The 15,749-nt window shown below is 46.8% G+C and overlaps 1 protein-coding gene across 2 annotated transcripts in view; it reads right to left on the reverse strand.

The window, feature by feature from the left end:
- LOC108939230 (low-density lipoprotein receptor-related protein 1-like) overlaps window positions 1–15,749 on the reverse strand; it is a 114,959-nt gene that overhangs the window by 49,907 nt on the left and 49,303 nt on the right. For both annotated transcript variants that reach the window (XM_018760384.2, XM_029246453.1), the window contains exons 9-21: window positions 14,933–15,122; window positions 14,599–14,742; window positions 14,026–14,262; window positions 13,630–13,810; window positions 11,345–11,567; window positions 11,009–11,198; window positions 10,571–10,693; window positions 10,213–10,353; window positions 9,470–9,595; window positions 8,885–9,001; window positions 7,830–7,910; window positions 1,495–1,662; window positions 3–185 (exon numbers count right to left, since the gene is read on the reverse strand). In XM_018760384.2, coding sequence (XP_018615900.2) covers window positions 3–185; window positions 1,495–1,662; window positions 7,830–7,910; window positions 8,885–9,001; window positions 9,470–9,595; window positions 10,213–10,353; window positions 10,571–10,693; window positions 11,009–11,198; window positions 11,345–11,567; window positions 13,630–13,810; window positions 14,026–14,262; window positions 14,599–14,742; window positions 14,933–15,122 — 2,104 coding nt within the window. The remainder of the gene's footprint in view (window positions 1–2; window positions 186–1,494; window positions 1,663–7,829; window positions 7,911–8,884; window positions 9,002–9,469; window positions 9,596–10,212; window positions 10,354–10,570; window positions 10,694–11,008; window positions 11,199–11,344; window positions 11,568–13,629; window positions 13,811–14,025; window positions 14,263–14,598; window positions 14,743–14,932; window positions 15,123–15,749) is intronic.

Genomic DNA, 15,749 nt, shown 5'->3' on the forward strand with positions numbered 1-15,749 from the left:
ACTGGAATCCTTGCAGCTGAACATGACATCTGGGTCACACATCTGTGTGACGCCCTCACAGTTCCGCTCGTCACTCAGGTCCATGCAGTCAGTGTCACCATCGCAGCGCCAGCGCATGGGGATGCAGAGCCCATCGATGCGGCACTGGAACTCGTCCACATGGCACCCGCCAGGAGGGCGCGTGGCTGCAGACGGAGGTGTGTGTGTTGGGTACAGCCAGACATATAACTGAACAATTATGCAAATTATGCAAGAGCATCTACTGTGACTGAGAGGTGGAAAGACCAATATCAAGGCTCCAACTGAACCAAGTATAAAGACTTGCAATGTCTTCCTGGAAAGCAAACCGGAAGAATGAGATCTTTGTAGAAACATAACCAGAAGGCGGAGATCTTCGCAGAAAGATACATGGAAGAATCAGATCTTTCCGGAAAGATCTTGAACGAATGGCATAATTAAGAAAACGGTACACGCAACTGAGGGTCGCAGTGCAAGCCTTGGTGTATTCGCAGAGCAGCAGGTGTCCTTCACGTGCCCACAAACCCCTCAGCAGGAGCTCCGATCTCCAGCATCCATCACAAGCCCACCCCTTCCTGCGGTCTGATCCACTCCCCGAAAAAGTAGAGGTCCCAGGGCCCCATCACGACCCACGCTAAGAATTCCAGAGCCCAAGTAATTAACAACCACATGGAGATGTGACGGGTGAAGGGTGTGGCTCCAAACCTCAATATTAGAGCTGCGTGCCACGTCAACCCCCCCAAATCTCTGTTACACCACAGTCTCCCCCTCAGAGGAACCTACGGGGAGCTGTTAAGTGGAAGGCAGCTCCAAGTGCGAGTTTTACTGCTATTACTAGCTCTATCATTGTCTCTACACCACGGTCTTAAATCATCATGTTCCGCAGGCTTCGTGCCGGCATTCTGAAGAACATAACGTCACAACTATCGCGCAACGCTATCCTTGGGGAGAACCGCAGGACCTAAATGTGTGCAAACGCAGAGCAGGCTCTTGAAACCATGCGTTTGAAAGAGAAAGTGCCCTCATACGGCGGATCAAAAAAAGATCAAGAGGGAATACTGGACAAGTCCGGCGTCCGTTTCCGCATCCAGACTGCGAGGAACGGACGGAATGCAAAAAGTCCCCGAGTGAGAAGCCCCCAAGCCACGGGCTTGAGCGTGCAGGAGTGGTCTCGGGCGATGGCGTGACTGACGCGGTGCTTGGAGAATGACAGAGAAGCTCATTCACTATGGAATCCGTTGGCAGCGATGCAGCTCTGGCACCGGAGGTATGAATGTGCTGAACTTCCCAAAAATACGCAGGGAGCTACCGGGCGGAACTACACGCCCCCTCGTCTGCAGAGTCACACGACAGAAGTGCTCGAGCATTACGATCAATAGACATACTTCTTCTGAAAGTGCTGTAGGTACTGATGAGAGCTGGCCGTGCGCGCTGCCCGACCCGCAGAACCCGGTACGGGGCGCTGCTCTCGCTCACCCTGGTTGGTGCAGTTGGCGTGGGTCTCGTCGCTGTAGTCGCCGCAGTCGTTGTCCCCGTCGCAGGTCCAGTACTCGGGGATGCAGCGACCGCTGTTGCATTTGAACTGCGTGCTGGAGCAGGAGTGGCTGCAGCCCAACTCGTCGCTGTTGTCCCCACAGTCATTATCTGCAACACACACACACACACACAGGTAATGCCAGGCTATGAGGCTGTCAATCGAGCTCTTCGTTTGCATGCATTCATCCTCAAACGACCATGTGAAGACACTGTTGGCAAATACTGCTTGGGTGTTGAGTTTTACATCTGTTGCACGACTCCTCTTAATATTCCCCGTGACCACGTTACACATACTCCGTACAGTTGTTGACATGGTCAGAGAAAAATCGCAATTAGATTCTATATCCCAGGTAAGCCGAGGCTATTTCCTGCCAAGTACAGAGGTGGCAACACTTAGCAAGGAGATGAAATCCTGCAGGTTTTACCACCTCCCCCTTCAGGACAGGAATAGTGAAGCACAAAAAACGATGCTCACATCCAACCTACACCGCACACACTTCTCGCCTCATCTCTTAAGTGAATGATAAACGTATAAATGGTGGTTTCATAATTTTTTAATTACAAACTGAATATCATGACACAACAAAATGTTTCAAAGTTCTAAGGAATGTTAATTTTTGCCCTGATTATGATTAGTTAAAGTTTACTGATTACAAAAATACTAATAGTTGTACAGGAGTTTTAGTTTGGTACTTTACAGTCACTGGAAGATTCTAGAAGGCATCAGAACACAGTCGGAAGTACCAAAACATTTTCGAAAGAATCAGATTCTAAGAGGTACTGGAATATTTGATGCTTGGAACCTGACATCAAAATTCGGGTCAAAATTTTAAGAATGTGGAATATTTTTCGAAACTGTCAGTATATACCATAGTATAAATTAATGTCAAAAAAGTATGTTTAATCTTACAAAACTGAATGAAAAATGCAAAAAAAAAAAAAAAAAAAAGAAATCAACATTATTCTGTAACGGGTAATGCTTTATGCAGCTACACAATGATGTACACTGGTTTATTCAGTGGTACTTGACTCATGGACGATACTCAAGAATCATGCATCTGCATCCATTTCTCTCATCCTGTTGATATAATACACCATGAATTTTTCTCTGAGATGTATGTCGCATTGGAGAAAAGCGGCTGCTAAATGAATAAACGTAAATATAAATGTACTCTGCTGTCACCTGTCAGTGACTCAGACAGCATGATGCTTAATATATCTAATCTACACCTGCAGCAGCACCTTTCCAAACATAAATGGCAAATCACAGCAGCAGACTGGGGATAATGACATTCGCACTTGAGGATACAATCAGCCCCCTGCCGACGCTGATGACCTTCCTAGAGTAGAGTGGAACACCACTGATTAGCAGAGTACCAGGGAGCTGGAACAGGGTACGGAGTAATCCACAGCCGAGTGCGAACCAGCCCCACAGTTCCATGCTAAGCCATGGTTGCTGTCACGGGTACGACAAAGTGACCTTCCATTGCATAAATGTTAGCAAAAACAGAGCAACCCACATGGTGTGCAACAGAGGAGGAGATGGAAGCAAAAAAATGTCTGAGAGAGACTCAAAGATCATTCTTTGGACCGTATGTAAATGCTGTCAGTGTGAACGGAAACACCAAAGTAAACAGGAGCAGCCTGGGGCAGCAGGTCGCTCAGGAGTTAGAGCTCTCGTGTTGCAGCTGAGCCGACCCAGGTTGGAGTCCTACCCCCCTTCTGTATTACCCTTGATCATGGTACTTACCCTGAACTGATGCAATAAAAAGTTCTCAGCTATATATATGGGTAAATTACTGCATTTAGCTTAGTGTATAAAAACATAATCTCTAAAAATAAATAATAAAGGCTTGTTAAAATTCAGGAAAAAAAACATTTTAAATGATCCATAAGCGAAGTAGAGACATATAAAAATTACAAAACTCCCATTGTTCAAGGTTAATTAGTTTAATGAAATCACCGTTAGGGGATTTTGTGGGGGGGAGGGGGGGGTCAAACTACCATTATTCAATAAGGGGGGGGGGGGGGGGGGGGGGGGGAAAATCAGTCCCTGGACGATGAAATATGTCATCTAAAATTAATTAAAAGGCTGAAACAAATGGTAGTTTTATGAATTCAATCCTTTCCCAATGCATTTTGCACTAGGTATCCAACCTTTTAGGAGACAGTGTGATTGAATGACCATTTGATTTTTGGCTCAAGGCTCACTGTGTACTACACCCTGCAAAGCAGATGGGCACCACGCACCTAGAGGAGCTGCACAGAGCTACACACACTTACTGCTGTGTATTGCTATTAACAAACAGATGATCTTCATTTGTTGCAAGATTCAGGCTGATTTAATTTACTGTGAGACGAAAGGCATGTTACGAAAGTTGTCCGTATGATTTAAATAACTGAGTTGACGGTGAATCGTCAACAGTGAACTGTCTACAGGAGATTTCTAAAATTAGCACAGAATCCTGTCGCATTTATGACATATTTATCTAAATTGACGACTGTGATTGGTAAGCATGCCAAAGGGCAGCTGGGAGTGTAGTGTAGTGTAATGTAGTGGTTGAAACAACTGCCATTGGACCCAAAGGTTATAAGTTCAAGTCTCACCTCTGGCTCTAGTACTCTTGAGCAAGGTACTTACCCCAAATTGCTCCAGTAAAATTACCCAACTGTATAAATGGGTAAATAATGGTAAGTGCCAACTAAATATGAAGTGATGGACAGGCTTGCAGGAATGCCTGTCTTTCAGTTCCTACATAAAATGAGACAAGTAGTTAAAGTTAATACACTTGATTTAAACAGAAAACAGCCAGACTAACTCCCCTGAGGGACAACGACCTTTTTGGTTTGACATCTGTCCTAAAGTGTATCATTCAACTGGGAACGCTTTCGCAGACAATAACTTAACTGACTATGCATTGGGCAAAAATGTCATTGCACAGAATAAGCCCAACCAAACAACGCATCCCGTTCCATGAGGGCTGAGTGTGTATCTAAAAACACATGCTCTGACACGCTCTCCGAATTCAAGCCACTCTCAGAATCTCCTGATATCACACAGACCCACCACTCGCTCGCTAGATCCAATCCCATCGTCACTCCCACAGACCATCTCCTCGCAACTCTCCACCTCCATCTCTAAGATCATCAACTCTTTGCTCTCCTCTGGCTGCTTCCCATCTGCCTTCAAAACTGCTCTCATTTCACCTCTGGTAAAGAAAACCTCCATGGATCCCACCTCAGCCCACAATTATAGGACAGTCTCCCTCCTCTCTTTCCTGTCTAAAACTCTAGAGCAGGCGGCCTGTGATCAACTATCTGAATTCCTCACCCGGAACACATCTCTTCCATGGATAATAGTCTGGATTCAAAGTTGGTCACTCCACAGAGACGGCGCTCCTGGCAGTGTCTGATGCTCTCCAGTCAGCCAGAGCTGCCTCCCTCTCCACAGTCCTCATCCTCCTCAATCTGTCTGCAGCATTCAAAACTGTCAACCACCAGATTCTACTCTCCTCTCAGTTAGCTTGGGATCAAAGGAGCAGCACTAAGATGATTTGAGTCATAGCTATCTGACAGATCCTACCAAGTTGTCTGGCATGGCTCCCGTTCCTCTCCTCTGCCTCTCTCAACTGATGTCCCACAGAGCTCGGTACTGGGTCCTCTTCTCTTCTCGATCTACACCTCCTCCCTCAGCCCTGTCATTGCCTCCCATAGATTCAAATACCACTGCTATGCCGATGATACCCAGCTCTTCCTCTCCTTTCCACCTGGAGCATCAGACATTTTTGCATGCATTACTGCCTGCCTGTCAGACATCTCTGCATGGAAGTCTGATCACCACCTTAAGTTCAAGCTCAAGTTCTTAATATTGTCATTCCTCTATATAGCTTGTATACAATGGAACAAAATTTCGTTTCTCCGGAGACCATGGTGTAACACAGAAAAGGAGTACAGGATAATAAATACACTGGACAAAACAAAAAAAGGGCTGACCTAGAACTCAACCTCTCCAAAACCCTACATCTCCCAGCTGGCCTGTCTTCCTGTCACGATCTCTCGATCAAACCGGACAACTCACTCATTTTGTCCATCTCCATGGCTAAGAGTCTGGGAGTGATGACTGACTCAAATCTGTCTTTCTCTCAGCACATCAAAGCCACAACCCAGACCTGCAGATACATCCTGCATAACATCCGCAGGAGCTGTCCTTACCTCACAACCAACTCTGCACAACTACTTGTCCAGGCCGTGGAGACATGTATCTCCTCTACTTGTTTCTCTGCACTGGCTTCCTGTAGCTGCCTGCATCAAATTTAAGACCCTGGTTATAGCCTACAAATGCATCAACAGAACTGCTCACAGCTATTTACAAGACTTGATCAACCGCTACACCCCAACCAGACCGCTACGCTCTTCCACATCTGCCCGCTTGGTGGTCCTGAGCACGAAAGGTAAAGCACTGAGGTTCTCGGTTCTGGCTCCATTGAGGTGGAACGACCTCCTCCTCTCACTAAGAACTACTGATTCTCTGTCCACATTTAAAAAGGGTCTGAAAACTCATCTCTTCGGGACTCACTTCGCCCATCATCTCTTAAGTTCATATAAGGTGTAAATGTTCATGCCCACAAGGTATACAGTACATGTTCATCATCATGCTCGGATGAATCCTTTACAGAACCACTCCTGCAATGTAATGTAAATGTTAATATGTACGAAAAAAAACAAACTACTAAGCAGGTAATTAGGAATCGGCGATATTCTGGTAAAGTTTTATGAAGCTATTTGCGTGATGAGCATCGGTGCATATGGTGAAGGAAACAACATAACTGTACTTAAGAATCACACGTCTGAAACTATGTGTTTCTCCTAATGTAATGCACAAAATAAACCCATCCCTGTAGAGAAAGTCCCTCAGTCTACACATGTAAGTTCTTTTTCTCCCTCACCTTGATAATTCGTCGAAACATCTCAGCCTTAAAGGAAATATGAAAGTCGAGCACCCACAGAGTTCAGAAAGAGAGGGTGTATTATTTCCTGCGGACGAGGCCAAACCGCCAGCGCTCGCAGCACGCCACCATACACAGGGCTGCTCCCCGGGGTCTTTCCGCATCTTAATTCCTACTTTGCTTTTATTGCTGGGAGGCGTAAATCCAATTACACACGTGCCATCGATGCTCAAAAGCTTGCTGACTTGATTAATGCTTTTGCAATGCAAAGTACAACAGTGCCATTCATGAGCGGTACACAGTAAGCATAGGTCACGTTACACGGAGAGGCGGAAGATGAAGCTGAGGACGAAAGGGTGTTTTACAATCTACGGGACCAACTGCACCAAATCTTAACACCCGAAAACCGACCAGGTTGATTCCTGTCGCATTTGGCATCACAAGCCTGGCGAGGGAAGAAGAGCGCAATACTCCAGCACATACATGGGAAGAGTGTGATGTGACACACAGCAGGCGCAGAGCGGTGTTCAGATGAAAAAGTATTGCTGTACGAGTGTCGTATTCGTACTTCTTGCAGACGACAACACTAAAGAGGCAGGGAACTCACTCGCAACTGGGAAGCCTAAAACGTAACTCCGAGTTGGAGACCAGGCCAAAGAACAGCTCCCGAAAGTTCCAGAAAAAGCAGGGATGAAGGAGTTAAAGAGGGCTGTTAGATATACTGTATAAACAGTATGTAGTTCTCACGATGACCACTAAGACTGTATAAACATGTACTGAAAACCAAAGTATTAATGAAATGGGTATAAGAAACATCGAATCTCTTTGACCTATTTTCATTATTTCAAAAGAAGCATCTTTTTCGTGCAATAATAAACTAAAACTCAGCATTTTTTTTTTTTACTCCGCAGACTGAGTGCAAAGGGAAAAAAAAAAGGTATTTTTCTTCATCTGAAAGCTTGTGCAACAAAGCAAATGTAAAGCCATTAATATTGATGAATCCTTGCCGGAGAGGCCCGTAACAACATATGGCGCACTTTTCCAACAGCTTGTAGGAGGACGAACAATGAGGATGGGCCTTTAGGCGGGAGAGGAAGGACACAAAACACACTTTCTTCTTCGGGTCACGGCAAAGTCAGGTCGGTCTTTCTGCTGCTTTCGGCTGCCTCAGAGAATATACGGAAAGCCGGACCAAAGGGTTTCGCTCGGATGCTGACGGTTGCTGTTTTGGCTCCGTGACCTTCAGAGAACGTGGGGGGTAAGACCCCAGGGAGGGCCGAGAGGGGACAGGCAGGACCATGGGGGCAGGACGAGGGCGGGGGTACTCACCGTTATCGCAGCGCCAGTTGATGCTGATGCAGCGCCCGCTGCTGCATGTGAACTGCGTCAGGGGGAAGCAGGTGGGGTAGGCTGGAGGGGGGAGATGACAGGGAGGGAGAGACTTCATTAATTCAACACGTAGCCGTACTTTTGGAGGCCACTTTACACAGTCAAACGACTCGCAATAAACACATCACTGCTGCCTGCCGCCTGTTCGCGAACCACTTCTACAAACAAGTCATGCTTAATTCCTCCGCTGGAAAATCGACCAGTTCCAAGGATAAAATGTGACAAGACCGCACGCAGTTAAAGCAACAGAATAAATCTGCTGTAAAATCGAACCAGTTTTACATGGAAACTTTGTGGCAACCCCCAAATGCAAAGTTCCCCACATATTTGGCTCCTTGCTAAATTAGGAGGGCAGGACATACAGTTCTCTAAAACAGGACAGTGACGCTGTGGGGAATAAGGACTGAGGATGTCCACCGATGTTGGCCGTCGCATGTGGCAGTGTAGGGAGAAAATGGGCACAGCAGGTTTCACTGCCTGTCTCACAGCACCTGGGTGGTGTGAGAGGATGTGGGCTCGATCCCTGCTCAGTCTGTGTGGAGTTTGCATGTTCTCCCCATGTCTGTGTGGTTTTCCTGTGCGTGCTCTGGTTTCCTCCCACATTCCATAGACATGCTGTTCAGGTAGATTTGGTGACTGTAAAGTCACCCACAGTGGGTGTGTGTGATTGACACAGAGAAAGTGTGTTTCACTGGTGACTCATTGTAAGTAGTGTATCTAGCAGTGTAAGTCACCTTGGTGAATAAGGTGTGTGGGCTGATAACACTACATAGAGTTCATTGGAAGTCGCTTTGGAGAAAAGCGTCTGCTAAATAAATTAATGTAAATGTAAAATGATCTCAAACCTAAAGCAAACAACAAAGTAAGCAAGTATCTTTCGGCTCTTCGGTGTGAAACACGTACTGAAAGCGGATGAAGAGCATGAGCGAAGAGATGGAATTCCACAGGGGACGGCAGTTTTCCAGTTACCATCTTAAGGAAACACGATGACTCACCACAGGAAGCAGTCTCATCGGACCGGTCTCCGCAGTCATCGTCCAGGTCGCACGTCCAAGAAAGGGGGATGCAGCGACCGCTGGCACAGGAAAACTGATTTGGGGGACAAGTCCGGGCTGGAAGGCAGGTGAGGTGGAGTGAAAGTTACACTGATGTTACATAATGGTCCTCTAAAACTTCCAGTGGAAAAGTGTGATGCTTGTCTGACCAGACACCACAGTCACACTCCTTGCCTGCCTTCTGGCTCCCATTAACCCCCAGCGGAGCTCTAATAACCCCATCATGCTTTCCGTCTTTGCCACCAGGCTGGGAAGCATAGGGCCATGTATCAAAAACCGTATCTTCCCATGTTCGGCAGGCCTCTTCCGTTGTAAATATGCCAAACTTCAGATAATGGCTGGACATTATCTTAGAAAGCTGCTTTGAACCTTATTTGAAACATACTTATCTTGAGGGTAACGATAAAAAACACATTTATTCTAGTGACTGCTTTCCAGTCCACCCACGGCGACGTTGACAGCAGTGCAAAGGTTCACGATGGGGATCAGCCGAAAGCACTGGACAGCGCGAGGTTGGCCGCCTACCTGAGCAGGTGGTGTTGGACTCATCCTCGTTGTTGCCGCAGTCATTGTCCCCGTCACACAGCCAGCGTTGTGGGATGCAGCGGTTGTTCTGGCACTTGAAGCGGTCAGCAGGGCAGGTGTGCTGGACTGGTGTGGGAGGGCCAGAGGAAGGGTAAATGCTTTGGAGGGAACGGTGTCAGCTTCATTTCAGCTAGCACAGTTACTCTGGCTGGCTTCGATAAAATGCTACGCGGTCATGCAGACAGATACCAGACAACACACACACACACCTCTGCCAGAAACTCCCGGACGTGCACACAATGGGTACCTCCTCACACACAAATGTACACATATACCTCAACACACAATCATGTTGATGCGAGCAGCTAAGCACATACAAACACGAAGAACTTCTTCATACACACAGACGGGAAGGCTCTGCTTCCTAATTCTATTGGTTTTTTTTTTTTGGTCTCCACTATGAAGACCGTGGAGACAGAAATAACACCACACGAATACAGAGGGACATATGAAAGAGGGAAGCCCCTGTGTTCCTTTCTTCTGCAACCATGAGGAAGTGCATCAGTCATCCCTGCAGGACATGAGAGAGATCCCGCCGAGACCCTCGAGTATATAGACCCTCAAATCCAAACAGCAGGGGACTGCAGAAGAAAGGGCAGAAGCTGGGGCGAGAGGGAGGGCCACGGTCATCCTTAACCGAACCACAGCGGTCAACCGGTAGAGTGTTGGGGAACAGCGCTCACAGCAGAGATCCGAGGCCTCATCGCTGTTGTCCAGGCAGTCATTGTCCCCGTCACACTTCCAGCGCTCTTGGATGCACCGGTTGTTCTTGCAGGCAAACTCTCCAGGCTGGCACTGAGGTGGAGGGATGTAGGATGGGTTTGCTGGGTAGAGAGCAGGGAGGACATCGTGTGGGTGGGAACAGGACACTTTTCGTGAGCAGAATAACGCCACTGACAGTCTTCCACGAAAACATTCCAAGAGCTACTCCAATGTTCATAACCAAAGAAGAAATATCAATTTCTTTGGTGACGGCACCCAGATGTTGCAAAGCAGGATGGATGTGGAATAAGATCCCTTCAGCAGCAGACCTGGACTCACCTCTGCAGCTCACATTGTCCACATCAAGCAGCTGGTCATCTGCGCAGGCGCACTGGCGGCTTCCTGGTGTGGCCAGGCACAGGCTGCTGCAGCCGCCGTTGTTCACACGGCATACATTGGATCCTGGAAGACCACAAAGGTAAGTGCAGTGAGGGTAACCCAATCAGAGTTAGTTACTCCATTACTCCAGACTTTGAGTTTGACCATTTTACAGAGATGGTAGGTGCTGCAGCAGCTGCGGTGCCCGTTTTCAGATTTTATTGTGAAAACACAGGTCCAAAAGGTTTGCTTAACCACTGCAACTGCTTGTGCTTCCTTAGATAACAATGAAAATGGAACAGGAACAGATAAGAGGACAGTTTGGAGAAGATTCGATATAAGAAAAATGGTATGTGCCCATATGTGTCTGCACAAAGAGAGTTGGAAGGGCAGTCATACCTTGTTGCTGCTGGGCATCGTATGTGCGGATCTCGAAGATGGGGGGACGCTCACTGCGCAGCAGGGTAACAGTCTTCGTGTTCTGGTCCAGCTTGTAGATGCTGCCGCTCCGGTATTCATTCCAGAAGAGGAAGTTGGCATAGTGAGACAGGCCAAAGGCATGGTTGAGCTCCTGTCCTTCATACACCGGCTTGTTAAGTGGAGAGGAACCGAAATAGAGAGGTAAGGATACTCCAAACACAGCATATCACCAACCACAGCAGAAAACCTGGATCAAGTGTCATTCCCGTGACTGTCATGACTTCAAGCCTTTCTGCCCCCCAACGGCCCCCACACCTTGCGCTCTGTGTTGTTGAGGTTGACCATCTCAATGCGGTCGTAATAGGCGTCCACCCAGTATAAGACGCCCCGTGGAATGTCCAGGCTCAGACCGTTGGGCCACAGGACTGTTTTGGAAGTGAGGAAGACTTGCCGGTTGGAGCCGTCCATCCAGGCTTTCTCAATCTTGCCTCTTTTGCTCTCCTTCGGGTCCTCCTCCCAGTCTGTCCAGTACATCCACCTAAAACAGACACAGATATAATCTCTACAGGCCCATGACATTCTTTCAAAAACCAACATACTGTTGATGACCTGACTGTTACACTGGTTCTGTTGCAAGTCACTTGGGTCTAGTTATTTATGAACCAGGTAGAGCCATCGTGAACATGAATCTCGCTGATGGGGTCCAGCAGGATGCAATGTATCACAGTAGGAGACCAGGAATGGGACAGGACAGGGAGTAAAAACAAAACATAACAATATTTTGAATAGCCTTCAGCTCTCATTGGTGGAAATCCCTGTGTGAAAAGCTTGGAAAAGACTTAGTCATTAATCATTCAGCCCCTTACTTTCACCTCTCTGCCCTTACTTTGGACTGCCCAAGGCAATGTGTAGCTGTATGTCAGTACAAGTATATTTTAGTGTTAGCACATGATATTTGGACAGAGTTCACTTCATAACTCTGGGAGTAACCACAAACTCCAGTCCGCTGTTCTACACATCCTACTTAAATATGATTGACGCATGTATATTCAACCGCTACACCCCAGCTAGACCCCTTTCTTCGTCTACTTCTGTTCGCTTGGTGGTCCAGCGCACTAAAGGTAAAGCTCGGAGGTTCTCGATTCTGGCTCCGTTGTGGTAGAACAACCTTTCCCTCTCACTCAGAACTGCAGAAACTCTGTCTACATTCAAGAAGGGTCTGAAAACTCACCTTTTCCGGACCCATTTCACCCAAGATCTCTCGGGTTCACGTACGGCGTAAATGTTCATGCATCGTAACTTCATGAGCATCACCAGATGAAGCCTTTATTCAGCCACTACTCTGTCATTGTTTTTGCTTACTTGTGTTTCTTATATTATTATTTAAAAAATAAAAAAAATAAAAAATTGGTAGGAAGGTATCAGGATTTGTCTATCCTGTGTTTTATGCACCTACTTGAACGATGAACCTCGGAGCAGCAAGTGGAAGGTAACGAACTAGGTTTGCTCGAGACTTTCATGTCTGCAGCTATGTCTCCTTCTCTCAATGTAATGCATAAATTTTACTTTTGCCGAGATGCACGTCGCTTTGGACAAAAGCGTCTGCTAAATGAATAAATGTAAATGTATACTTATACACATTTTCAACTGGACACGTTTTGTTAATTTATTAAGCCATTTCAACAGCCATTTATATAAAACAAATGCAATTCTACTAGAAATGTAAGCCTGCCTTTCTACAATGAACAGTATCAGACCTGTCCGTTATCAACTAATTGATGAAAAGCACAACTTTTTCGCCAGTTCAGCAGCCTGTTTGGGGTCGTGTCTATCTTTCACGGCTGAAAGAAACACGTGTACGGTTCTGGAGGTAGAACGTTCCCCCCGTCTGTGATCCATGGGAGCTATGACAAGGTAAACAGCTCACCGCGGAATGGGAATAGAGGGTGGCCCCCCACGAGCCCAAGTCACTAGGGAAATGGGGGCGTACAGGATGCCTTAGCATGGCGAACTCAGCTCCAAAGATAAAACAAGTCTTACGGTGATGGAATGTGACTCTCATACCATTATCAGAGCATTGCAGTTTCACTGGATGAGCGTTCTGGGAACTATCTACAATATATTACCTCCACTTAACTCTCTTTCCATACACTCAATGTTACTGAAAATGCACAATAATAGTTATCTTTTAATGTGCTTCTCTGTTATGTGGTGCATGTAGATTAGAGGACTACATTAGAGTATTTCATCTGCCGTGGATGAATAATTTCTTTAGATTCCATTATTCAAGGCCTTGTGCTAAAACTGACTACAAAAGCACACACACATGACTGACAACTGGAACCATCCAAATGGACACCGTGCTGGACAGCTAAGTCCCAGGAGGGCTTACAGGGCAGACAGTAAGCAGACAGTGAGACAGCAGCTTTCAAAAGGCATCCACCCTGGGGTCATACTTCCACTTAGCATGACAGACACCTTGAACACAGGAAATCAATCAGGGATCATAAACCTTGCTAAAAGCCCTCTGAATGGAGGCCCATCTGCATGTCACTTTTCTCTCTGGCTACCCCACCACTACTCTCCACCTGCTTCCTTACCCATGTTGTGGGTCCACCACAATGGCACGGGGGTGGGTCATCTTGCCCTCAACGAGCGTCTTGCGTGTTTGGGAGGCCTTCTCCAAACGTGCTACGCTGATGGTCTTCTTGGGACCATCATCTGTCCAGTAGAGATTGTCAGCCATCCAGTCCACAGCAATCCCCTCCACAGTGTGGATTCCTGGACATGAGGGTAAAATCAATGAACATGCAAGTAACATGCAACATGTGAACCCTATTTTCTGCTAATCTGAGTCTAGTGGGAGCTCCTTTCCACTAATGTGGCACGACATTTGATTCACTGAACTGCTATACTCATTCCTGTAAGGATGTGACTGACCACTACTTTGCTGCCTTTGACCTACACTTGCACCCAAAACGCCACCCCACCACTACCTTCTTTCAGGATGACATCCCTCTCCGTGCCATCAATTTTTTGCCTTCCAATGATGTAGCTGGTAGCGTCAGCGAAGTAGATGAACTCGCTCTCGGCATGGAAATCCAAGGCTCGGGGGTTCATCAGGTTCTCGATGGGGATCATGTACTCGTCCGGCACCTTGGTGTTCATATCCATGCCACGGATGATGCCTGGTCGCCCCTTCCCATAGACCAAGAAGAGCTCATGCTCAGGCTCTGCAAATCGGGATAAGCACAGGTGTGCCGTGAACTTAAAACCAAGGAGCGAAGCTGTCCCCTACGCTCTGCTTTCTCATTCATAATTTAAGCAGATTTTATTGGTTAATTTATGAAAAAAAGACCATCCATCTTCATTATGCAGGAAGATGAATTAGAGTGTTTAATTTCTCAGTAATTAATTATTCATTTTCTCCAAGACAGCTACTCAAGGTGTTATTGTCCAAATGTGAACATGCAAAAATGACAGCGTTGTGCCTATAGCACTGACCAGGTATGCTGCTGTACTGATTTAACTCCGGCAGTGTTGTTTTCGACACGGTAAACGGCACTCACTCTTGCAGGATTTGCCATCGCTGCCGAGACTGAAGCCTGAGCGGCAGCGACAGGCACGGGACTTATGGCTGTTTCCAAGGAGACAGATGTCTGAGCAGCCGCCCGGCTTCCCAAACTGGTCTGGTTCGCAAGCGTGGCTTCGCACTTCCCCATGGAGAGACAGACAGAGAAGAGAGAGGCAGAGAGAGAATTATAGGTATGACTGAAGTGAAATGACACCTTTTTACTTTGAGGCAGAAAAGGAGGTACAAAACCCAAAAGAATGCTAGTGTGAGAACAGCCCGGCTGCGCTGATACCGTACATAATCAGGGGATTGGGGCTTGCGGCTGGTACCTGGAGGTTGGCGTCGCTGGTGGTACACGTGCAGGGGGCCTCCCTTTTCTACTCGGATGACCAGCTGGTAGTCGGAGCTGTTGAAGCGGTTAACTCGAATCACGCTGGTCTTAGGCTGCATGTTGGCATTGTCCGAGTTGGTGGCATACAGGTAGTTCTCAAACACAGTCAGGCCATAGAGATGCTCAATCTGGTAAAAGTCATAAAATCCAGTCAACGTCAATAAATCAGTAAAATATTAAATTAGCATGTCCTACATTAATTTTTTTCTGTTTTCCAAAAACGAGCCCTCCACACTGTTCTGATAAACAAGGAATATTTTATGTTCCTTTACTGCATAACTGCAGATATTTGCAAGCTGTCCGTTCTATGCGGTCACTTTCTGACCGAGCGCGCGTGCTCCTTCAGGTCCGTTCTATAATGTATTTCACTCTCGATATTCTGTCACAGTCAAGCCACTGTTTGGAAGCAGAACCAATGAATTTCTTTCAACATGAGCGCTGAGTGCAAATGCCCCCCCAAGCGCAGCAGCCAGACAGATCTCCGGGCGCTGGCTCCCCTGTTAAGTGGCTCAGCCCGGTTAACTGCTCAACTGTCAGAAAGACAAACGGCAGGGATTTTTTTTTTAAGCATCTTCTCGCTCCAAGCCCTGTGACTTAATTAAGACCATTACTCCTCCCCAGACAACAGCACTGCCACTCTAACACCCCACTAATATGTTTAGAGAGGGACAACCCTATAACTCCTCGCCCGATCAATAAGTCTGCTTAAATTGTATAAATCACAGCCTAATAAAAAGCAAGTTGTTGTCCAAGTC

This window comes from Scleropages formosus, chromosome 19, assembly GCF_900964775.1.
Source record: "Scleropages formosus chromosome 19, fSclFor1.1, whole genome shotgun sequence".
NCBI lineage: Eukaryota > Metazoa > Chordata > Actinopteri > Osteoglossiformes > Osteoglossidae > Scleropages > Scleropages formosus.